The 26762-nt window shown below is 44.9% G+C and overlaps 1 protein-coding gene across 1 annotated transcript; it reads left to right on the top strand.

The window, feature by feature from the left end:
- Positions 1-8632: 8632 nt before the first annotated feature.
- On the top strand, positions 8633-13791 carry LOC126525587 (uncharacterized). Its single transcript, XM_050173517.3, has one exon. It carries the CDS (start codon positions 8748-8750, stop codon positions 10212-10214), a length of 1467 nt encoding a protein of 488 aa, XP_050029474.1. The 5' UTR covers positions 8633-8747; the 3' UTR covers positions 10215-13791.
- The last annotated feature ends 12971 nt before the right edge of the window (positions 13792-26762 follow it).

Here is a 26762-nt window from a genome sequence, read left to right as displayed (position 1 = left end):
CGGTCTCCGATTCTGCGCGGCGGGTTAGTTCACGCGCAGAGCGGTGTGCTACCTCGTTAAAGTTAAGGGGGCCCTCGTCGGTGGGGGTGGCGACGTGCGCTGGGAACCACATGATCGCGGTACTATCGAAGTGCTGTCGACCAGATTTCCTTATGATCTGGAGAGCCTCGGAGGAAATGCGCCCCCGCGCGAAGTTGCGAACTGCGGATTGTGAGTCGCTAAGTACTACCTCGCAGAGGGGGTCGTGCTTAACGCTTGCTTTATCTCTGCCGCGAGTTGGCCCGGTGTTGCACTACCTTCGAGATCGGCCCACGTGTGGGGAGTGCTTAACGCTTGCTTCACCTCCGCCGCGAGTCGGCCCGATATTTCATTATCCTCGGGATCGGCCTACATATGGGGAGTTTTGTCTCTACACACGGACACGATCCTGAGGGAACTGGCGCTTAACAGCTTCGCTGTAGGAAAGAGATGTTCTTGGCGATACCTTCTTTTATTTTGCTCTCTGCGGTTGATGCTTTTACTTATCCTTCAAGCCCTTGTTCGCGTCATGCGCCCGTTTCGAGGATCTTCCTGTCCATCCTGGAACTGTCGGGGCCTTTGTATTTTTATTTCTTTATTTCCTTAAAGGGGCCCTGAACCACCCCTCGGGCTTGGTGAAATAACATAGTCCGCGGGTAGCATACGCTGTTGTGAACATCTCAGCCAAGTTCTGCTGTCGTACGCGGTCCGTGGACCTCGCAAGCGGAGCGCGAAATCACCGTTTTCTCAAACGCTTTCGTTTCAAAAACCCCATGCTCCTCGCTCTTTTCTGTGTGCTTTATTTCGTCATAAAGCACACTCCAATACGCGGCTGCTATTGGTCGCTGCGCTCGACTACACCGCGGCCGCCGCGAGGTGCCGCCACGAGTCCAGTGGCTAAGCGCAGTGCGGCTCTCTGAGGACAGCCGCGTTTGGCTTACGTCGGCACAGGCACCAAATCGGAAATTTGAACAGCGCGCCACGGTGACGTCTGCGCCGTAGCCTTCGCAGTTCAAGGCATTGGAGGAGGAAGGGGAACACAGCTGAGGTCGTGTTTGATAGCTGATAACTCCGCTTCTGCTGAACGCATTGAAGTACTTTTTGTGGCAAAGTTGTTCTGAAATAGCCTATCTTCGCTTCAAATGTAGGTTGGCGTTACAACGGTTGTCCTGTTTTACTGCTTCGCTCTTCCAACAAAATTAACGGAATACCAGCTTGCCCAATATAGCACCCTTCTCGATCGTACCTTAGTTAAAGGGACACTAAAGTGAAAAATGATTTCTTCTGCATCAGTAAATTACCGTTCTACAACACCAAAAACACCACTCTTACAAGCCGTTTGGTAAGCCATAAGCCGTTTGGTAAGCCATGAAAAGCGCAAGATTTTGATGGTATCTTCTAGGGCCTACTAATTATATATAGCGGTACAGATTGACTACATTGTGTTCTAAAGGAACCAAATATTAAACATGGCAAGTTTCGGGAACCTTTATTCAGCCAACGCGGCCCAAATGCGAAAACATACTTTGGAATCCCTGACGTACCGGCGCTGGGGTTTCGGCGCGAAATTCAAATACTGATACTTGGACCTTCCTTTTCTCATCTAATAATCAAACTATTTTTTTAAATGACTGCCTGCAGGGTTCTTAAACAATGCTTCATTAGTCTAAACTGATTTATTGTTTCGCTTTAGTGTCCCTTTAAGGAAATGCCCTGTCAACTTCACAGCTACCATTTTCAATGCGGAGCAACGTCAGCGCTGCGTTCGCCTCCCAGCACAGCACCGCCGTTTACATGTGCGCGACGTGCGGCAACTGGGAAGCGACGCGCCATTTTTGAATATGTAATAAAGGCGGCAAAAAAAAAGGGGGGGGGGGGCAGCAAGCTTTCATTCACTCAAGGCCAGCGAGCGCCGATCTTATTATTTATGACGATTTTGCTTGAGCGTTGACCGAAAAGGAAGCATATGTGTGTCATATTCATGTATCTTCACCACTTGCTCACAAAAGGTGGGCAGCATTCGATGGTTTTTCTAATGCCTGCATTTATTCCTACTCCTTACTAAACCGCGCAACTTCGGCGAGAAATCACGCTTAACCCCATTTCATAAAACTTGTTCGGTGGTGCAAAAATCAGTGATTATGATGCTTTACTCGAAAACGGAAGGTTCCTATGTGGCACTGGGGCCACTGGGTATGGGCTCCTGCGTATGTGTCCAAAGGGTTACTGGGTATACCTGCCGTTCTTCAGCGAACCCCTTTGACGCCAGCTTGGGTCACTGAGCATCACAACAACACTCAACAACACAATGCCCTGCACTCCGTATCACTTCGCAACACGTCGTCAAAGCGTTAAACCAAGACTGCTTCGCATTACGTAGATGCCAAATGGAGTTAAGTGCTTTAACTTTTGTTTTTATCTTCTTTTTTTTCTTCACCCAATATACATCGGCACAGGTGTAATGCACGTAACACGTCTACGCATCGAACTACAAAAATGTATGTAGGAACGATTCAATTTTTAATGCTGACATCCTTTGATTACCGTTCTGCGCGCATTCAAACCTACCTCATTTAAGACATATTACTGACACACTGCTGCGTGCAAGGGTTACAACCAGAACCGTAGCCGCCTAGGCTATGCCAGAACACGTTCTACTCTAGCGACTAAGACGCCGAATCTAAAACAGTTCTCGATGCGGCGCTGCCAAAATGCTAGGGCGGCAGTCTTGCGCGCTTGCCTTCCGCCTGTCGACAGCCGTGTTTACTTATGTTTTATATTTTTTACGCTGTAAGAGCAGAGTGCAGCTGTTGCTTGCTGAAAGCTACATGCAGGCGAACAGACATATCAACAATCATCGAACTAACAAATGTGCCAGAAGAGGAAATTACACTCGGGAATAACGTACGAAAAAAACATGTAAGTCACTTGCGTGCGTACTAACAACGCGAGAGAACTAGCAAGGTGCCACTTTGAAGCGCATGCGCAGTTTGTTGCTTTCGATGAAGCCGCCAGCTTCCAGATCTCGAACACTGCCCAACGCGCTGCTGGACCACATGTACTCCACTTGTTCACCCACAATACTCCAAGGTGTACCCAATCTAAGCCAAGAAACATCGTGGCACGCTTTCACGTCCAATTTGGCATATTTCGGATGAAGGAACCGCAACAAGAACCTCTTAACCAAAGGTAAGCCAGTTGTGGTCCCAAGGGAGCTTTTGAACGCAAACACCTTCATGTATAGGGAACCGGCCGTCGGTGACGAACGTAGCTCTGCACTGAGTATGTATCCGAAGCCGGATTGGCGAGCTGTGCAGTCACATCGACCAATACAGATGCTCGCTTGCTCTTGCCCGCTACTGAAAAATGACCAGTTTTCTATAATGCACTCACAGCACTCAGCTATGTCGTTCACAGTGGTCTCGAGCTTTGGACGGGAAACCGACGCCTGCCTGAAGCGATTCCCTGGTACTGTCGGTTGGACAGTGGCTGTCATTTGTTCCACGCTCGCCCCTGACGATCCGCCGGGTGCCTCCAGGGATGCTTGTAGCCGCCCGTGACCGACAGTAGCACGTGTCCATTTACCATCTCCAGGTGAAGTTTGTGCCACATTACCTTTTAATGCGCGCATCATGCGCTCGTATTCCTGTTTTAGGACGCATTTGTTCCTATCGAGGACGCCTCGGATCTTGCCCACCGAAGAATGAATGTTAGCACTGCTTGCCCAACTCGACTGCCGCGCGGCATCGTCTATGGCGCGAGCAACAACTGTCGACACGCCCATCAACAGAGCTTGTCTCTCGGCGATAGCTTGCTGTTCGAACGACTCGAGCGCTGCCTGCAGGCGCTCGTTCTCTTCGGTGATCGTTCTCAGTGCTTCCCTCACTTCTCGCATATCAATGCCGCCGTTAGAGTGCTGTAGGGCTGTATGCGGTATGGAGTACCCAACGCAGCCCGAGTACATATGATCCACGATGTTCCGTTGCAGCACTTTTTCGGCGCACCTTAAGCAGCTGACTGCGTGAAATAGGCAGTCGTTGAAGTGGTCCCTCATGGAGATGATGTCACCCTCTGCTCCACAACCGTTGCCAAAGTTCCAGCAGCGAACCTTGTATTGGCGAAGACTGTCATCATGAAAGGCCGCATACGTAACGTCTTGTGGTGCGAAGACTTCCTTGTCCAGGGGACAGTGGTTGCGTGACTCGACGTTGATCTGGTAGCAAAGGCAGCAGAGCCGATGACCACAGGGCAAGTTGATCAACATCCGGGGAACTAGTGTACAGGCGTTGCACGTTCTATCCGAGGGCGACGGCTCGAGGAAACATGTAGGACGCCAGTCGAGCTTGCTGCCGAACCGGAACAGCGTGTGTTCCGCGGTGGGAGTCATGGGTGGATCGTGCTGGTTCAACGCCATACAGCCCTTCTCCGCCGCACAGCTGCAGGAACGACTGAGTGCTTCCAGCTAACGGCGAGGTGTGGTGAGCACCGCGCTGGTGTTGGCATTTATAAGATGGCTGCGTCGCCGATAAACAGGACTGCATGCGGTATTATCACAGGTGATGCGCCCGTCACTGTTGCGGTCAGTTGCGCCGGCTATACTTTCCAGTTTGTACACGTGCATCGAAAAATCGTCGCCACTGCGTAGACATTCCTATTTTTTTTTGTCCCACCCGTGAAAAATCTTTTTCGTTTTATGTCTTGACGTGAAATGTATTTGAAATCGACCAGCATCGGGGGCCGCTTGCTGAAACCACTTGTAACGAAAATGTGCAACACTTTATAACGGCGCCCATATCTTTGCAACCGCAACAACCCACGCGTCATACTTTCGTATCGTTGTGCACAGGAGATAAGCCATCACTCGATCTTGCATGTGTCGCGTGCGTAGAGGGTGCCATTAGAGAGTTTTAGAATAGGGGCCCCAAAGAGCTTTGCGGGTGTTAGCGTTGGGGCACGTAGGAGTGAAGAGTTTCAGAATAGGGTTTTACGTTTTCGGATAGCGTCTTGCGCTGACAGCGCCACTACGGCGTCAAAGAAAAGCTATTAGAAATAATTAAATAAAATATACCATTTTATGATAGGAATAATAATTTTGACTTTCGTGTATTCGCATTTAATTACAATTTATACCCCTGTGCACTTACGGCGAGTGCACTCGGTTTTTAAGTGCACTTTCCCAAATCTTAACGTCGCAGCGGAGTGTACTCTCAGATGAGTGCACTCAAGTCGGAGTACGTTCACGGAACGCACTTTGCTGGCCGAGTGCGTAGCCTCGCCGCCAACGGTTTGAAGGAGTGCCTAGCCTCGCCACCAACGCTTTCAACGACGCAAAATGTAATGCATAGAAAAAGGACACAAAAGTTCATTTCAGTTATTGGACAGCTTTTAACAATATAATTTGTGTTTAGCGAGAAGCGAAACAGCGCAATAAAGAAACGAATTTATCATGTACGCAACTAACGGCGCCAGAATGATGTGGCACTGCGGCGCCGCCATGTTCATTGAGTTCGTGTTTATTTTGGTGTGAAAGCGTGCTGACCACGTTAGTCGTGCTTTGAGCCGTGTGCGTGGCATTTTGCAGTGTAGCTAAATATCGAACTCGCCGTCTTTGCTCATATATACTCGCTCATATTCTGTTCTAGCAGGATCATGAGCAGGATCAACTGCCGCACACCGCCGTGTTGTTTTGGATTGGCTAGGCATTCGTCTTGGCCAGCATTGACTTGCAACACACTTATAATAAAAACATCTTCGTTTTTTGTTGAGACAAATAGATGAAGTTTGTTTTTATATATAATTCTACTTAAAACAATTGCTTTTTAGCAGCTTTCTCTTGTTAATTTACATCTTTAAGAACGCGCTCTTAGTCTGTCGCAATTTTTTTTTTTTTTTACTGCGAGTGCACTCTGTTTTCCCGTTAAGAAGCGCGTTGCCTAAAGTGTGACTCAAGGTCCCGAAGTGCACTCAACGTAAGTACACTTAACTTGCCCGCTTGACAGGGGTATTAGAGGTTATTCTGTAAGCAGCAAACAATTAGTTGCGCTTAGTTTTGGGCAAACCAACTTTACTAGCCTTCACCAGCCAAGCTTAGCCGTGTTAGGCCTACGAGCCATAAAATCCACAATCGAATTCAATATCAGCGGCGTCTAATCAGTCAATCTTCATAACACACGCTAGTTAAGAGAAAGCGATAACCGCAGTCACTTCTCCGAGCTTGCGAACTTCACGCGTTACCGCGAATCGAACCCAGTTTGGTGCTAGGTTAGAGCTGTCGCTTCGATGAGTGCCGCCATGTTTGCCGACGCAAAACTTTTGGGGCCGCTATTTGGGCTCCCGCTAAATCGGTGAAATAGCGTTCCCAACGCAAAACCCAAAGGCGTCTTGCGCATGCGCAGTGGCTTCGACGCTATTTCTTTGGGGCCCCTATTCTAAAACTATCTATTATCGCGCCACGCATGACGCGATCGGAGCAAAGTTTAACATGGAGCGCGAGGTTTAGGGAGGGCACCAGTTTGGGGATATGTGCGCCATCAAACTCGCCGCGGGAAATGATATTTCGTTCCACGCACGTTTTTAACAAAATACGCTTTTGTGTATTGAAGTACAAAAGTAACTGTAGAACGAACGCCCATGTAACGTAACGCTCATGGAATGCTCATAGAACGCAAGTAACTGGAACTCACGTCCCACAATTTGGAATGTAATATCTCAAAACTGGTGCGATCCCGGAGCTTCATTTCAAGATGACTCGTCTTGCAAACTCAACGGAATAAATTCCTAAAGTGCAATACGTGCCGTAAAGTAATTAAGAAGTCAGTTGGTGATGTTTGGTTGATTACATGAATATTTTTATCGATTTCTCGCGCTATAGTAATGTCCGCCTCTTGGAATAATCCATCTCAAGGAGAAAACATTACGCAATGTGCCACAGGCGATTTTTAAAAACTCCGGATAACTTAAAAATGATCACTCGGCCACAGTACACTTTGGTGAAGAAAGGACACCCCCACGTAGCTAAAAGAGGCGCGGTAGGTTGCTGCTCGCTCTCTCCTGCTTACTCCGTGCGAACAGTGTGCGCATGCGATGCAGTCGAGATGGGATCGAGTTGAGTCGACGTGAGTCGAGATGTGAACTTAACTGCCACGTAGCACGCACAACAGCTTACAAGGACCTCGGCGTGCGTATTTCACCCAAACTTTCTTGGACAACTCACATAGATAAAATCACAGCGCAGGCTTCTCGCACGCTCGGCTACCTTAAACAAACCTTCACGATGCTCCTACTTCGACCCAATCACTAGCATATCGGTCTATCCTCAACTTGAATACGCGTCATCAATTCGGTCGCCTCATCAAACCTATCTAATCAACGCTTTTGAACATGTTCAAAATCGTGCCGCGCGTTTCATTGCCAAAGACTACAGCCGTCATTCCAGTGTTACTAATATTAAATATTTTATGACATTATGCTCCTCAGAATCACGCGGAAAGATTGCTCTAATCTGCTTATTTCATGAAATAACAAACCGTCAGCACCAGACTGCCCGCCCTCTCTCCCAACCGTTACGAAAGTCTCGCCGTTTGCGCAACAGCCGCTTCTTCAAACGTATCTTTGGGCACACAAGCGCTATCAATTCATCAGCGTTACCACTAGCAATTGAACTATGGAATAGTCTCTCTGATAATGTTGTCCACACTCATGACCCTGTTAAGTTTCCTCGTGAAGCAACCGCTGTTCTTTCGTGACCAGTTGCTTTCATTAATTTTCTCTTAATTGTGTACACGCTTCTCGCTAACTTCGGTATTTGGCAATGTCAAGAGGTGTGCCTTTACATTGCTTTGGTAAATTTTCACTGTGTTAAATGGTAAGCTCTTACATTGTGTATGTCACCATTCATTCTGATAGTGTGTATCGCTTTCCGCTAACTATTCTGTAACGTCAGCTCGTCTTAGTATGCGTCTCATAACCTCGTTATCTCTTTCCATTCTTTGTAATGCTCCCACTTATACAGATATATACGGTATAATCTCACCCCCCTCACACAATACTCCTGCTGGAGCCTGTGAGGTTCTTTGAATAAATAAATAAATATTCATGAAAGACGCTGTGGGTGACCTCCTTTTGGTTTCACTTCCGGTTACGGTTTCCGGGCGCGCACTAACTCTCTGTGGCGAGGCGCCTGCATACATATTGCAATTTTGACATTTCTTTGAGCGGAGCACGTCTATGTAACGACAACTTTCGGTACGGTACAATAATTTTTTCTCGCCCCGATTTTTTTTATATTGCAACTATATTGGTACGGGGATTGTGTGTACTTACTAGGTAGTATCGTGCAAACGCCAGAAATGTCGTATGCGTTGTGTAAAAAAATTATTTGCGTGCTTTGCGTAACTGCACGAACAATGTTCAGCTATACTGACATATTATGGAGAGCTTATTTGTTAAAGCGAAGCTTTTTTTGCCTTTTCCTTCGGTTTTCCCGCCGCCGCTGCTGCTGGTGCTGCCGCTGCTGCTGCCGCTGCTGCCGCCGCCGTTGCCGCCGCCGTTGCCGCTGCCCGCTGCTGCATCAAGCGGGCCATGTTGCAAATATCATCATCATTAATGCAGCTGCACGGCTATACCAGCAGCCAAAGCCAACACCCGTCCGAATTCAGGTTCACATGAGAATCGTCCACGTGTTTACAGAAGACGTCTCGTGACACTCGTCGTGTACGTCCACTACAGCCATGGCTTCAGCCATCGCACAAACAGTATTTGGCTATGGTAGCAGCCTCGACTGGCGGCCTACTACTTTTGTGAGCCCGTTTCCGTCGACCAGACTGTGCAGCATTTGCGGACTGGTACCCCCAGCGACGGCGACGCTGCCTTGCCGTCACCTGATTTGTCAACCGTGTCTCGACTGCCTCAGCCACGACACTTGTAAAAGGAAGCGCTGCCCTCTTGACAAAGAGCTGTTTCTAGAGGAAGACGTGGTATGGTCAACGCACAGCAATGACAATGTCATGGACCGCCGGGTACGCTGCTGGAATGCGGCCAACGGTTGCGACGCTGAGGACAATGCTTCTGCCATGTTGGATCATTTCACGAACACCTGCCGATTCCACGCTGTGAAGTGTCCCACATGCGGCGGCAACGTACTGCACCGTCGCTTTGCTAATCACCTTGAGTCGGGCTGCGTTCCTACGTCCTGCGGCAACGTGCAGACACTGAGCGAAAACTTTGCCAACGCGTTCGTGGAAGTGAAAGACGCGCTGAGGAAGATCTCGGATGAGAATGCATCGCTACACACTAGTATTAACTCGTTCGAAGAGCGCCTCCGCTCCCAGAGAGACCGTGCGATGGCGTTGCAGGCTACGAATGTCAATGATGCCCTGACAACCGCTATTGAACGGATCAGAGAGACTTGTCGGGCGTCGCTCGCCGACCATTTGCGCCAAGTGTCCGCAGAACGCGGGCGTCAGCAGTATGAGAACCGACAAACCATGCAAGTGCTCCTAACCGGCGAATTCAACAGGAACATGGCGTCATTGAAAGCCCAGATAAAGCAAGCATTTGCTGAAGGGTATGGTCATACTAGTGATGATTCTGCCTCCAGCTCGGCCAGCTGCGTGGCTTCCGGCATAACCAAAGAGATTAACCAGTTCGTGAAGGACCTCTCTAAGCGGCCGACACTTACGGGAGAAGACGCGTCCAGGGTCCTCAAGTTATTGGCTGCTGCTGCCCTTGGTGACAAGAACAATGCTCTAGTGGAAAATCCATCACCACGCTTTTGGGTAATAGATGACTGGAATGACTTCTGCCCCGAGTCTAGCGGCCGAGGTCGCCAAAAGCGTCGAGATAGGTTCGGCAGTCCATACTACTTACGTGGACACCTGGTGGTCCCACGTTTGTGCTTTTACCCACGCACCGATGATGTTCAGTATCGTCCCTACATAATCAAGGGTTTATACGATGAGTTCTTGGACGAGCCCGAGGAAGCATCGAATGTGCGCTTTGTTCATCCCTCAGATTCTTCTAGATACTTGGAATTTACTGGCAACTTCAGTTGGGTCAGGCCGGATCACTACTTTGAGTGTATGGGCAGTGAAGTGCTGTACATAGGGTACAACTCAAGGTCCATAGAAGTCTTGACATTGGAAGATGATGGCTTCATAGCTGATGACTCAGCTGAGCTTGAAATATACCACTCTTGAGATATCGCATTGTGCCATTTTGCTTTGAAGCTTCTACGAAACTTCAGAAAGGTGTTCCAGGAAAGATGTTACCATGACAGGATAAAGCTGGACAGCTGACCTGTGTTGTTAAGAACAGATAATCATGTTCCATGCTCTTCGCCGTTACCCTTTTTCATTTAATGCTTTTTGTGCTGATAACCTTTATTGTTTAACTCATATGTTCCCATGTGTTTCTGAAGTTTACTTTTTGCTCTTTGCTTTTATTTTTACAACCCATAAGGTTGGATCACCTTTGGTGCTGCAAAATTTGTGCCATAAGCCTCTTAGTGGAAGCATAAACTACATTCTGCGTGAGTTGGAGGTGCTCACTGTGAATCATGATTGTCTTCTGTTTCATGCTTTGTCGTTTGTAAACAGTGACTTGTAGATCTGTGTGTGCACTAGGGTGGGGGGCAAAATATACCCTGCACTTGTTTCCTCTCTTCGCTGTGATGTCTAATCAATATTTTCCATAAGGAATACTAGCATAACACATAAGACAAGGACTATAAAAGGCACATCGACACACAGATGGTGCTACATGTCTATGTATTCGTGATTTTTATTGTTTTTGTGTTGGCTTTTCATGTCTTGTATGTGTTAGACTAGTATTCAAAGATGACATAGACACGGCCGCATCGCAGCACTAATTGGTTCAATACATGGTTTCTCTCGCTCTTTCTCTCTCTCTCTCTCTTTGGATGCGATACGTGCCTTAAGTTGACTGCCATTCAGAAAACATTGACTTTCTCACTTGCCTGCTTCCGAGGATGAACAGTGCTCAGCGATTCTTTTTCTGTTGTCTAAAGATCAAGTTTGGCAAGTGCTCTGACGCAGAACTTCTGGGGTATGCTGAGCAGCTAAAGATTGCATGGCTGTACATGGTAGTCATAATGGAAGTTGCCATCCTGAAAGATCAATTGAGAGCCAGCCAGTTTGTTGCTGTCTTAAGCCAACCAGCTTTGCTGGCACGCACGTTTCTATGATGCCAATGCCAAAAGTGAAGGAGAGGGCTGCACTGATGTTCACTGGACATCATCATGCATGTTTTGTCAGTAAGTCGGCCACCACTCTGTACAGCACCAACCTAGCCATCAGGCAACAGAAAACTTACCACTGCACACTGCCTTTGTTGCAGACATGGGAGGAAACAGTTGTCTTTTACCCCTGTCAAAACTGAAGCATATTCAAACTTGCATAACAGTAATTCAAAAGTCGGCGACTCCACAATACATAGTTCTAAGGTATTGGTGGCACTGTGCTGCTCTTGCAGCATCGGTGGTAGAAAGAAAGATGTTTTAGCATTAAACTCCACAAGGAAATATACTGGGGATCTTGTTTTGTATGTTGCATGGGAGAGCATAAGGCTAATCTGCTGTGCATGAAGCTGGCTTCAGTGCAAACAGCCAACTCCACCTGTAATTTGATTTGATGGCACAATAGCATGAGAAGGTGCATGCCACAGTTGTCCTTAATTCTTTTCTTTAGATGTTTTTCTTAGCTTTAGTGCTTCGTCTCCACAATCTTCTGGAATGACTATGGCCATTTAGCCGCCTTCAACTCATATTGGCTTAGTAACAGCTGCATGACCATGCTAGTCCTTCACAGAGTGTGAGAGTTGCCTTTCATAGCGTGATGTTTGCCAAGCCAAAAAGAGTGTGAAAATTTTAACTTGTTTGCAGTCTGTGTAAGAAAGAACAGCAGTGCATACACTTGCTTGTTACAAATGCTTTTAGAATGTAGCACGTTTGTAGCTAATTGTTTGTAAGCAAGAACTACCAACTGTTTTCACATGTTCCCTCTAAGGACTGCCCTCTGTAATGTCACCTAAATTTGAGGATATTTTTTCACCCTCCGTGGTTGCTTAGTGGCTATGGTGTTGGGCTGCTAAGCATGAGGTCGAGGGATTGAATCCCAGCCACAAAAAGGAAACGCAGACAGCACAGGGCACTGTCGTGCACCGGGCGCTGTAGTGCACCACGGTGTCTGTCACACTTCTGTCCTTCTCTGCTGGAAGTAAAACGTTATCAATGTCTGTCTTGTTCTCCTTATAACTAGGGGTGATAAAGGCTGTTTCAAGTCCAGTCAGCAGAAAGGGCCTATTTGCATTATTTCCGCATGTACTGTACTGTAATTCACCCACCCGCCGTGGTGGCTTAGCAGCTACGGTGTTGCACTGCTAAGTATGAGGTCGTGAGATCAAATCTCGGCCACAGTGGCCATATTTCGATGGAGGCAAAATAAAAAAACCGCCCGTGTCCCATGCATAGGGGGCCTGTTAAAGATCCACAGGTGGTCAGAATTAATGCACAGTCCCTCACTAAGGTGTGCCTCATAATTAAATCATGGTTTTGGCATGTAAAACCACACAATTGAATTATTCACCCTTTCACGTAAACCCACTGTAGTGTAGAAACCCGGATGCTTGTCTGGTTGACTTTCCTGCCTTTCATCTCTCTGCTTTCTCTCTGTACTGCATTTAACAACTGGATGTTGGGTAACCAAAGAAGCTTGTAAATCAGAAATGGCTAGATGATGATTGTATCTAGTACACCATGACTATGATAACAGTGAAGGAAAGGGACAGCATGTTATTGCATGCACATACTAGACTTATGTCCATTGACGGAGCCAAGTTTAATGCTGCAGCACTACATGTTGTCCTGAAGGAATGCAAACAGAGTGACATTGGCCAAATGTTATAACTTGGTTTGTCTAAACTAAGACAACAAATCTTGTAGGCTGCCTGGTTGCCTACAAGGCACGCTTATATAGCTACTGGAAGCTATTGTGCAAAAGTGGCTATTGTGTAAAAGTGACCTCCTCCACTTCTTTGCTCAGGAAATGATGCATCCACACAACAATGAACCACAACTCTTCTGCAGCAGAATCGTTTGGAAGTATATATGTAGCTCTTTCTGTTTGTATATAGCAACACTGCTGTTATCTCTTTTAATAATTATACAGAAATGAATATTGAAGAACTGCAAATTGTCAATTCTCATATTGAATATGAATCTATTCGAGAGGTTATTTTTATTCAGATTTTTTTATATTCACAGACCCCTGCTTTGAACAGCAAAGCAACATTCTGAAGGTAACCTGAATAACACGTTCACATAACGTGCAACAGAAGTACCATATTACATTGCAAGTACAGTGCACAAGTGATATGTAATAAATGCCATAACTAAAGATTAACTGCATAATGTTTTCTATAAGATGTTGACATAACTATGAGAATTGTTCTCGTGCTCTTTGGTGCGCTGTTCATTCTTGTTTTTCTAGCATCAAATTACTTTAGCATATTTTTGTCTGTTTACCTTCAGTACTGCAGCCAATAAGGATAGTCTGATTTACCTTAGTATTTATGATTAAAGTTTCATGTTTTCCACCTCCATTAGAAGTTGGTTTATGACTTTTCCATAGGAACATTTCAAAGTAATATTTTGTATCAGGTTTCTGTATGACTGTTCATTGTATTGGTGCTTTGTTTGTGAGGAGTGTGTTACGTTTGCATTGATTAAAGGGTGCCATAGTGCTCTTGTGCTTCAAAGGGGCTTAATTATTGGTGGCTGCTGCCTTCGGTGTTAGAAATTTGAGGTTTTACATGGGGAGTGGGCATATCTAGAAGATATCTTCAATTAATGCCTTGATCGATGAATGACTGGAGTGGTGCACCGCTTCAGCAAGTAGATGATTCCAGTGTTTTGCTGTTTGAACAAAGAAAGAGTTCAGATGAGCGGTGCTGAAACTGAAGGTGGATAAACAGCCTTTGAATGGCTATGATGGGATGAAGCACTATGCGCAGGCGTGATGTCAGTCTGGTGAAGCAGCGAGTGATAAAACTTGTAAAAGAGACATAGATTTGCTATTTTGCGGCTGTGCTTGAGGGGTGGCAGGTTCAGAGGTGACTTAAGTTGAGTGACGCTAGTGTGAGAAGAGTAGTCGGAGTGAATAAACCTTGCTGCGTTATTATGTATGGATTCCAGGGCTGTTGCCAGGTTAGATTGGTATGATTCCCACACTGAGCATGCGTATTCCAGTTTGGGTTGAGCAAGCGATAACTAGGCTAGTAGTTTTACTGAAAGGCAAACAAGACATAAACTACCGCACAGGTATCATAGCACATGATTGGCATCGTTGCCAATGCTGCAAATGTGTAAGGACCAACCAAAGTTACTGTACAGTATAATATCCAAGTACTTATATGAAGTCACGACACATATTTCAAAATGTGCAATAATTTATTTATTTATTACAATACCTCAAATACACCTACTGGAGGGGTTTTACATGAGGGATGGGATACAAATTAGCAGAAACACAATACCATTGCAGTAAGCACTGAAATGAGTTAGGAGAGAAACAGCAACGTAGAAAAACATATAGACTACATCACTTTGAACATCCACAGGTTAAGAAATAGGAATACACGAAAAAACACGAAAAGTTATCAAATATGACAGTCAACAAGTGTTGAACGTAATGCGTACAAAAAGTGGCAGTAACGTTTTTCTATGTATGGAAAAGGTAAGTAAAAACAGGCGTTCGCGTTGTCCACTTCTCTACTCTTGTGTCCCGTCTGCACGCCTCACCTCTTTTTTGCATAATGAAGACACCTCAATTAAAATATTAAGACGTTGACAGAAACACGTTTAAGAGAACACTACAGATATAACGAGCAGATGACGCAATCAGGCGAGTGATTCAATGGCAGACCTAAAACTTGGAATCATTATGAGTAATAATGCTGACTGGGAGATTATTCCAATCGATGGCTGTTTGAGAAAAGAAGGAATGAAGATAAGCAGTTTTCCGAGCATTGCTGCCTTTCCATTGTTCAGTGTTGCGATGTTATTCGCTCTTTATTGTTGCTGGCGGGTGACATCGACAGTAACCCTGGGCCTAATAGTCAAGCCGTACTAAAGGAACTTAAGAGTCTATCCGCAGGTCAATTCCAACTGGTCACCGAGATTCAAGGCTTCAAGTCTCAGTTACTAACAACTGACAAAGCAATATCCGATTTGAGCATGCGCATGACTAACCTGGAGACCCACTGCCAAAACCTAGCCCCCTTGCGTTCTGATATAGAAAGCGTGAAGAGTGATGCTGCCCGCGCAGCACACGCAATACAGAGGCTGGAAGCGCGTCTTGATGATGCCGAGAACCATTCTCGGCGCAACAATAGTAATTTTTTATGGTATTGATGAGTCTTCAGGGTCAGAGTCATTCGCGCAATCTGAGGATGTAATCATTGACCACTGTCGCAAACATTTTAGCATCACGCTTGACCCAAAAGAAATAGAGTGCACGCACCGCTTGGGCAATCGTGCAGCTAATCATAACCACCCCATAATAGTGAAGTTCACCTTTCATAAAACAAAAGATCTTGTTCTTTCTAACGGCTGTAAATTTAAAGGACAAACTTCAGCATTGGCGAGGATTTTACACGTCCTATACAATTTGCCTGCAGACACTTTGTTTCATTCGCAAAAAGCAAATCGGCACCTTACTCCCTGCGCTTTAAAACCCTGTTCATGGGTAATAAGCACTATGTTTTTGAAGAACGCACACAGGGTGGGAAAGAATTGCAATAGCAGCCAACCCGATGCGGGAAAGCCCCTTGCCCTGCGGTATTGACAAGAGCTAACCTTTACTTTTCTGTAATCTTTGCCAATGCATGCAGCTTCCTTCCTAAACGCGATATTCTGTCTAGCATTGTGTTGTCGTCTAACAGTAATTTGCTGATAACTTAAATCTGGCTGACTGACGATGTTACCGATACTGAGGTTCTTGCTGACTTGCCGAATTTCTGCCTTTACCGGAAAGACTGTGAAATCTCACGAGGTGGTAGTGTGCGAATCGCTACGCATCACCATTTATCGTGCACGCTTGCAACCATTGAGACTGATTTGGAAACAACATGGCTAATCTGCCGCACATCTCCGCAGACTGTTCTCTTGGGTGTTTGTTACAGACTACCACATAACACTCCTGATTTTTTGCATAAACTTAACATCTTGAGTGAATTTAGTGAAAAACACCCTAACGCAGAGATCTGCTTTTTGCTGACATTAATTTTCCGCAAATCAACTGGACTAACAATCGTGCTTTAATCATAGGCAATGATGCTACTAAAGAATTTGTTAATGTGTGTCTTAATTTCAGTCTAACTCAACTTGTGCTAGAGCCTACGCGAGTTACAAAGGACACATGTAATGTACTCGACCTTATACTCTGCAGTCATCCTGACAGTCTATCATCCATAACTTACCTCCGTGAGGTAAGTGATCATAAAGTAATCCATGCCACCTTCACCTTTCAACCCATGCGACAACAAACATCCAACAAAACTATATGCCTATATGACAAAGGGAACTAGGAAGCTATTAATTACAAGTTAGGCGACTTCTTTTCAACGTTTGAGACATTATTCCATGTGCATTCGCCTCAAGAAAACTGGACATTATTTAAAAACAAAATTAATGAACTCGTAAATAAGCATATACCAAGAATAACTATGCACACCAATCAAAATAAGCCATGGTTCACCAGAGCTCTAAAAAAGCTTGAAAACCCAAAGAAATGTCGCTTCCGGCTAGCCACTCGTCTTGGAATCACCGTGGCATGGTCAAAATACTACATGGCAGAGAACGCTTACCTGAGTGCCGTTCGCACTGCTAAAAAACCTTTCTATAACGTCGACTTACCCCAGCTACTTACGCGAAATCTTCGGCAGTTCTGGCGCATTTTAAATCCCCAAAAGCTTGTACTATCAGCGTGAGGAATGCAGCTGGTGACACGGACGCAGAGTGCGCTGATATATTCAACACAGCATTTTTTTCCGTGTTTACAAAAGAAACTACCACTTCAGACTTTCCACTACCTACTAACATAACATCGAATATGCCACCCATTGTATTTTCGATAGATGGTATACTATCGATCATTGAAAGAAACAAATTATGTACTTTTTCTGGTGTAGACGAAATTAACTCAAAGATGCTAATGAATACTAAGCATATATCTGCGGCATGTTTCACTCTGTTGTTCTCGCAATCATTGTCTATAGGTGCTTTACGGTATGACTGGAAAGTGGGAAAGGTCGTTCCAGTGTTCAAAGCAGGTAACAAAGACTCCCCCTTAAACTACCGCCCCATTTCATTAACTAGTGTTCCTTGCAAAACCATGGAAGATGTCATATACTCGCATATCATGAACTTTTTAGACTCTGTAAACTTTTTTAATCCTTCTCAACATGGTTTTCATAAAGGGCTTTCATGTGAAACACAACTAGCTATCTTCCTTAATGGTCTCCATGTTAATCTTGATAACAACGTTCAAACCGATGCCATCTTTCCAGACTACTCTAAAGCTTTTGACAAAGTGCCTCATAACTGCTTGCTAATGAAATGATCCAGATTGAACTTGGATCCTCATGTAGTACAATGGATAAAAGAATTCCGTATTAATCGTTCCCAGTTCGTCCTTGTCAATAACTTCTCCTCCGAACCCCTCCCAGTCACTTCAGGTGTCCCTCAAGGCTCAAGGTCTTAGGATCGCTTCTTTTTCCTAATATACATTAACAATCTTCCGCTGCATGTGTCTTGTCCTATTTGCATGTTTGCTGATGACTGTGTGATTTATCGTACTGTGACTAACATCTCTGACCAAGCATCTCTCCAAAATGGCCTTAATAATGTGCAGGACTGGTGTAACCGTTGGCAAATGGCCTTGAACCCTAAAAAGTGCAAACTTGTTTCAATTTTCCGCCGTTGTAATCCTTATCGCTCTACTTACACAATTGCAAACATGCCAGTAGAATCAGTTCTAGCCTATAAGTACTTAGTCATAACCCTGTCCCACGACCATTTCTGGAATGCGCATGCGACTAACGTAATTTCGTCAGCAAACAAGACCTTTGAATTCATGAGGCGTCACCTTTGTCATGCTCCACAGCACGTCAAAATACTCGCATACAAATCATTTGTCAGACCACAACTGGAATATGCCGCCGCCATCTGGAACCCTCATCAAACATATATCATCAATGCACTCGACTCAGTTCAGAATTGTGCGACTAGATTCATCCATTCTTCATATTCATATAACATCAGCATTTCACACTTAAAGGCACAATCTAGCTTGACATCTCTTGCTTTTCGTTGTCGCATCGCCAAGCTCGCTCTTTATCACAAATTTTTTTACAGCTTACTAAGCCACCCACCTTACGTCACGCGATCATCTTCACGCATGTCACAGTGCACCAGCCATCAAAGAGGGCATTTATGGGAACGTTTTGATCAAGATGTGAGATAATATCATTAACAAAGAGAACTGGTTGAGTCCCACAAGACATGCCTTTCTGAAAACCATGTTGATGAGGATTAAAAAAATTTGCGGATGTTAGATATCCGACAATATGGGAATAGATTACATACTCTATTAGTTTGGAGCAAACACTGGTGAGGGAAATTGCCCGGTGATTGTGGCACAATGACGATGACCATTTTTTTGGCACTGAAACTATCTTGCCTATTTTCCAGTCTTGCGGCACCACTCCAGATGATAATGATTGCTGCAAGATAGGACACAAAAGTACACTAGAGATGTGCACTGTGTTCTTAAGCATTTTGGAATTGATTCCATCGACGCCTGCCATGGATGTTAATATGAAGGACTCTATTAGTTTGGTGATACCGTATACCTCAAGCGTTATGTCTGGCATGGTTGGGTGGTTGAGGTAAGGACAGTCTGGGAGGTCAGTGTTAGGTTCAGAAGTGAGCACAGAAGAGAAGACAGAGTTTAGTACTTCAGATACTTTATGGTCAGGGACACGGTTATTGTCATCCTGTAATAATAAAGGTTTATAGTTATTTGGGTTAATGTATGTCCAGAATTGCTTGGGATTGTTTTGCAGCATGCTAGGGAGTGTTGTTGAGCAAAAGATTTGTTTAGCTGTTGCAGCCAAAGAATCAAATGCCTTTTTGCTGGTGTGATATTCTTCCCAGGTAGGAGCAGTATTGGTATGTTTGGCTTTGGGAAATAATCTTTTATTGTTTAGTCATTTTAATGTGTTGTTGAACCATGGGAGCAAAAGTCGCTAGGTTAAGGTGCTAGACTGGTATGTAAGTCTTAGCGAGTTCGATAATTTCAGTTTTAAAATGCATCCAGTTGGTGTCTACTGTGCGCTTTGGGAACTATATAATATACCAGCTGTAAAATTGATTAGTGCATTGTTAATATTCATGTAATCACCTTTATTGTAAAGTATAATTTGGCTTCTTTTTCTTTTTTTGCTCTGAGGTAGTTGTCAGGATAATTATGCATGCAGTACTGAGTGATCACTCAGTTCTGGTAGATGTACGTGTTACAGAAGAAACACTGTCAGGATGGGATGTTAAGATAAGGTTGAGTATGTTAGAACACTGTTTGTTTTCTCGCATTGGGGTACATGCTAGCTGCATCAAACTTAAGGTGAGGCATGTGTTAAGAAAATTACTTTTGATGTTTTTCTTGGACAGTGTTATGGCTTGTTTGGACAATGTTATACCAGGAAGGTTAGACACCTAAGAGGAGTAGTTGCACATGACTTAATGATGTAACAGATTGCTGTGTGCCCTATGGAAGTGAATAATGAAGGGAGCATCTGGTGTCAGGGGGTCGAGAGCATACACCAATAAGAATTTGTGGGTAGGAAGAACTGCACAAAACTAATAAAATTTATAGAGGTGAAGTGATATCAGCAACGGAGCAACAAACACTGTGATGGGAAGCTATCATATCAGGACACCTCCTCCACATTTTTCTACACAATCCCACCTAAATATATCAAAATCGGGGAGTAATGAATTAAGCTGTGTTATCGACGGCTGAATTCAGCTATGTTTCTCTTAGTATGAGAAGTTTGCAATCAGAAGAATCAGTGAGGCTGCAACATGCTTTGCGTTTGGGTGGCAAGCTTCTTATGTTAGTATAAACAAATGGTACAAGGATGCTATCTGTTTTTGCAGTAGTGAGTGATGGTAGCTGTGACGTTGATATGACTCCATTTGCAGTGTTATCATACTTGTAAGTTCTGTTCTCCATGACTAGTTTATCATGCCGAAGTTTAAAAGATTTCTCTTGGAATTTGCCGATCTCAGTTAGGTTACGTGCATTTAAAATATTTGAAAAGCAACAGCCACTTACGTGGATACTATGTGGCAGGAATGATTGCTGTAATCAGCTTGGCAAGCAAGGTCACCAAGATTGTCGTAATAAACTCTGCACTCCCTATTACTTCGGTGGATGCCTGGTGGTCCTGAATATGTTATTATCCATGTATGCATGTTGTTAGATTTCACCCCTATAAGTTTTCTACAATGAGTACTTGGGGATTCTTGATAAAGCAGCGTAGCTGTGCTTCATTCAACCCATGGATTCCTCAAGAGACATGATATTTATTGGCAAGTTCTACTGGGAGAGGCCACAACACCAATTTGAGTGTATGGGTATAGTGAAGTGCTGTGCATAGAGCCAAACCAGCTGCCCAATAAAGGTCAGCACATTGGAACATGGTGGCTTTATATCAGACAACGAAGCTAAGCTCCAAGTATTCGACTTGTAGAATATTATAGAATTGCCATTTCGCATCCCCCAGGGGTGATTTGGGAGAGAAGTGAAGGCTGTATTGTAACTGTGTAACAATTGACAGCTGACCTGTGTTTTCGAGGAAAGAACAGATAATTATGTTTCAAACACATTTCCGTCACTCTTTTTCTGTTTAGACATGCTACATAAAGCTTTTATTATTTTGAGTAAGTTAGTAGTTTTTTTTTCTGGGTGTATGATATCTATAAGGTTGCAACACTTTCAGTGCAACAATGTTAGTACCATATGTCTCAGTGGAAGCTTAAATCAACTAGGCGTGGCTGCGCATAGTTTCTGCATTTAAGTCTAGTTGGAGGTGCTTGCAAACAAGATTTTCATTTCTTACACTGTGACTTTGCCATTTGTAAACAAATTACTTATTTAGGGTGTTTTCATACAAAGGTGTGTAAAAAAACCCTGCACATTTCTTCTCCGTTTGCCATGATTTCTTATCAATGTTCGCCATACAGTGTTGGCGTCTCTTATGACATGCTACATGCATTAAGTTTTGACTGCTGTGCAAGAAACAGTGGCTTCCTCACTTGACTGCACCAAAGGAGTGTGCAGCTATTTGTTTTCTGTTGTCTGAGAAGTATGGCAAAGGCTTTTTCGCTAAGAACTGTTGTGGGCTGTGCTCTAAATTACACAGCAGTATGTGGCAGCCAAGGTGGAAGCCGCCGTGCTGAAGGAGTGAGCGAGCACCAGCCAATTTGTCACTGTCTTCTCAACAGCTTCATTGGAGCACACTTCATGTCCTTATCAGAAAGTGCCAAAAACGAAGAAACACGCCACACTGTGCTTCACTGGATGTGCTCCATAATGTTTTCATCAAAAAGTCGCCCATCAATTGCTATTTACAGCACCGGGCCATGTTTGCCAGGGATTTAGACAACAAACTTCTGATCACCGCCTGCTCTCCTTTGGTGCAGTTAAAATAAATACTTGTGTCTTCTACAGCTGTCAAATCCGAAGCAATCTATCATGTCCAAAATTGAAGAGTAGTGAGTGTAAAGTCAAGAACCCCACACACTAAGTGCTGATGAGATAGTGTAGCATAAATTTTTTAAAGAACAGGAGTATGGATGATTTCGGCTTGCCCTCGTACAATGCAAAGGTGTATGTGCCTACACTGGATGTCCCAGCTAGCATACAGAAAGTTTTTAAAAAATTAAGTTTTCAGCACGAATGAAACCGCCATACATTGCTAGCAACCTAAAAAAGCTGCCAGTATTTTTTGTGTTCTATGTGGCTAACAGGGATTAACTACTGATTAGTAATGTCCATGGCCACAATGTTAATACAAGGTCACTTGCAAAGCACATTTGGAAACATCACTTTGCACTGCTCATTCTTCAGCATATAAAAAAGGACACCACCTTTGCGTACATAAGGTGCGGGCCATGGTGGCTTTTTTAAAAGCTTTCAGTGGCTTTCTTTCAAACTAAAAAATATATACATGGTACCCCGTCAGAAATGGCAATGTTTTTAGATGTGCTCTACAAACCTCTTATTAACATTGCCATAAAGTTAGTATATTTTAATTGATTACTCAATTATTATGAACACAAATATACTGGAGGCTTTTTCAGGAGGTTTCTAACCAAATGAACATGGTTTCGTCCATGCTGAAGTGTTCCCTTTCTTTTTTTGAACTTGCACCATGTTTGCTGGGACACCCAGTGTACATGCATACTTATGCATGCTTTCTACGGGAACTGTGTGTGCACATACAACGAAAAAATGCACGACTTACTCGAGAACGGAGAATCGTACACCGTAGTAACTAAGGGTCCCACAAGCGGCATTCAAAGCCAACTGGAAAAGGTGCTGTCATGTGTCTTCCCGCTGGCCTGCCCTCTGTACAACAAAGTATACTGTCATTTCTTATGCACAAATGATTCAGCCCTTGCAATCTATAGTATCCCAAAGGTGCACAAAACAGGCCAATGGCGACCAATGGCGGACTTCACTCGTTCACCATTTTAGAAACTATCCAGATATCTGCACCAGGTACTGAGCCTAGTAGCTGGCTGCACCTCAACGCATGTTGAGAATCCTTCAGCATTTGTGGAAACTGCGTTACCTTCATCTCAGTGGTGACGATGTGATGGTGTCGTTTGACGCAACCTCACTATTTACAAGTGTTCCCGTTGACTTGGTCATCAAGACATGCAAGAAAGCTCGTTCAAAGAATGCCACCCTTGCTGAGTGGACACCACTGGATCCTTCTGAGCTGTGAAAACTGCCCCAGTTTTGTTTAAGTAATACGTACTTTACCTACAACTCTAAAGATATACAAGCAATAACAAGGGACTGCTATGGGGGCATCGAAATCAGTGTGATGTAGGCACTGGAGCAAAAAGTTCTGACAGAGTTCAAACCTGTCCAAAAGTCTTTCTCCATTATGTGGATGACTGCTTTTGTATCCTGCAGAAGAACATCAACCAGTTGCTGCAAGGCCTCAATGCCATACAACCATGTCATACAATTCACTGTGAAACCAGAACAGAAGAGGCAGTTGCCTTTTCTCAACGTACTTGTGAGTCGTTCTAATGGCGGCCTGTCTTTCTCCGTGTATCGGAAAATGACCCATACCGGTTGCTACCTCCACTTTGCGTCCTGCCACTCAATCGGGCAGAAGACATCTGTTGTGTTGTCTTTGATTCTTCATGCCACCCACTTATGCTCTCATGAAGATGAACTCGAAAGAGAGCTTTTCACAATACACCAAGAGCTGTCAAAGAATGGCTGTTCGGCTGACTTCGTGGGCAGAATCGAAAAACAGGTGCTGAATACTGAACCAGCACAAAAATGAGTTTATCAAAAACTGGCCAGCATTCCCTACATGCCTGGTGTCAGCGAAGCACTGTCATACATATTTTCAAAATATGACTTACGCATTGCGCATGTGCCATCCAACAAGCTCTGCAACCAGGTTTCAATGTGAAGGATCTCTTAGATGAACACAAGTTCCCAGGAGTAATCTATAAGGTTCCATGCAAAGACTGCAATTTCTGTTACATTGGTAAGACTGGAAACTTCACTCAAAGAGCACAAATGTGATGTTCAAAATGATTGCCACGTGTCCAACGCACTTGCTGAGCATGTACACAGTGCAATCATTGCTCAAAGAAACATGACAACCAGACTCCTGCTCGAGTCTCTGCTGATACAGATTGGAAATTTGCACTGCAAACTCAGCTACTAGAATTTGCACAGGGGAGTTGGTGCAGTTGGTTATTAGTATTTTGCACCATTTATCTCTGCAGGAACTGATGGAAGAAAGGAAGGACATGGTGCAGGAAATGGTGCAGAAGAAAACAAGCACTAGCACGCTTGTTTTCTTGCTTGTGCAGTTGTGTCGGCTACAGATTTTCAGCAAAGGTGACCTGTATATCTGTTGCTGCTTGCTGGATGGCAGCGCATGTACACCTTTCCGTACGCTTCTTGCTGCCTGCTGCTGCAGCAGCCACAGCAGCCGCCACCGAAATGCGCGTTAAAGGGCGAGGGGAAAAAATGCGGTAGGAAGAAAAAGAGCGTTAGGAAGAACATGGTGGCCTACGCGAGCCGCTAGGGAAAGCTTGGTAGGAGAGGAGGAACTTGTCAATCTAGATACTTTATGGCTATGGTGCTCTGCTAAGCATGATCACGCATTGTGCGGTAGGTCTTGCACGATGCTACCACTGTGGTCATAAGCAGTGACGACTGAACGACAGCCAGAAGCGGTAAGCGTAATAACGATGCTTGATGGCTGTGTCGCATTGAAACGGACGCCTCACCTACATCATTGCCTACATCGAAACATTTGTGTCATTGCTTTACTTCTCTAACATATTATATTGTTAGCGCTTGGTTTGAATAACGTTGGCTTTAACATTTGTGTAAGCAAAAAAAAGGAACAATTCATTTGCACAAACACCAATCTCAAAGGCCATGCTTTTTCGTAATGCATCAGCCGAGGAAGGTGCAATATGCAACCTCCTTAGAAAGATTGTGGAACCCGAATGACATATTTTTCCACGTGTTTGGCAAATAGGAAACGCGCCGGGTGTCCATGGAACAGCCATGACGCCACTCACAGAATGTTATAGATTAATATCCAGAATTATAAATCAGTATTCTGGGCCAGCCTACTGTGATTCGTTACAACTGACAACTGCGTTGGCACTTCTCCATAGAGTTTGGTGTTGTACTACCATAACCTCCTCTATAAAAGAGATTATGGTCCTACTGGATGGCAGTAGCGCCAGCAGGTACGTAGCCAGGAGGGGGGGGGAGGCGGCCCCCCCACCCTCCCCAAATTAAGCGGCAGAACTCACAGGTACGCCTTATTTCATTTCTCTTTTGCGGGTTTACGCGTCTTTATGGCACATGGTGGGCATTATTCACAATTGTACTAGTAAAGGTATAACCCCTCCCCCCTCTATTGCATAGAAAGGTTACCTTCGGTGCCCCCCCTCTCCCCCCCAAATATAATAATCCTGGTTATGTGCCTGAGCGCCAGCAAAAATCTCCAAGGCCGTGCTTTCGCTTACCCTACCTGCAGCCTGCAGTGGAGCGTCTTGGTCATCATCATCATCATTAATTGAACTCGGAAGCTGAGGATTAGATACCTACAGCCGAGGGAAGGGGTCCAACGTGGTTCTAGTGTGGGAAAGGAGGTGAAGGAGACGGAAAGAAAAATGTGGGAAGAAAGAATGCTCGGAAGGCCAGTGCTATCTCTGTATAGGACACAAAAACAGGAGATAAAGAGAGAGCTCTTATTTGATAACTCGCGGGGCAGCTCACTATTATTCGAAGCTAGGACGGGGGTTTTGAGAACGAAAACATACAGGGCTAAATTTGAAGACGTGGACCTTTTGTGCACAGCTTGCGGAGCCAAAATTGAGACTACAGAGCATATAGTGCTGAGATGCACAGACCTTCGCCCGACTCTGGCTGAGGGAACAGTGACAGATATGGAAGGGGCATTAGGTTTTCTCGGGGAACGAGGGCAAATAGACGAGAAATGAGTGGCAGAATCGAAGGGGAGGCTAGAGGAAGGGAGAGATAATACCATACATCGGGAGCTAATGTTTTCTATACTATCTTAGATATTTATTTTGGGGAGAGGAGCGGAGGGAAAACTAGTTTAAAGAGAAGGGGATATAAAGAAAAAAAAATAGGAGGGGGAGCAAAAGGCTAGGTGGCGCCAGCCGCCGCCCGTTACAAAGGGTATTATCCAATTTATTTTATCTATTGAATCATATTACCACCCGATTCGTGGCCTATCCCCCACAGTGGGTTTGTGCCATTTGTTGAGGATTCATCATCATCATCATGTAGCCGCCATCCATCCATCCATTCACCCATTGGCGGGAGTTACACCTGTGGTTGGTGGTGGTGGTGACATGTGGTGATTGAAGGTTAGACAATGGTTAGCTCCAACAGCGCCTCCTGTGGTTCCACTCGTTCCACTCCCTCGGCAAACTTTGGTCCAAGGATATTGTCGGCGATGGCTTCGGCAAGTACTCAAACAGTATTCGGCTATGGTAGCAGCCTTGACTGGCGGCCCACTTCGTTTGTGAGCCCATTTCCGTCAACCAGACTGTGCAGCGTTTGCGGACTGGTGCCCCCGGTGGCGCATTTACATTCGCTCGCCTGTGCAGCCGGTCGACTGCAGTGCCGCCCCCGCGGCACCAAAGGGAACTATGTATCTAGGTAACTTTTCGCCCTAGGGGAGCCTAGGTCCCTAGTTGTCGTGCAAAAAACGCGCCTAGCTCCTGAAACGCCCTAGTCCCCATGCGCGCGCGCGCGAGGCCCATAGAAGTATGCGCTAGCGCAGGGTTTTTAGTCTTTATTCTATGGCGACAGGGTGCACGCAAGCAGCACGACCACGAACGAAGCGATACA

Source organism: Dermacentor andersoni, chromosome 8, assembly GCF_023375885.2.
Source record: "Dermacentor andersoni chromosome 8, qqDerAnde1_hic_scaffold, whole genome shotgun sequence".
Lineage (NCBI taxonomy): Eukaryota > Metazoa > Arthropoda > Arachnida > Ixodida > Ixodidae > Dermacentor > Dermacentor andersoni.
The sequence above is the reverse complement of the archived record's forward strand: the minus strand, read 5'-3'. Positions and strand labels throughout refer to the sequence as shown.

Coding starts and splice junctions, on each gene's coding strand:
- LOC126525587 (XM_050173517.3), top strand. CDS start 8,748: ATGGCTTCAGCCATCGCACAAACAGTATTTGGCTATGGTAGCAGCCTC.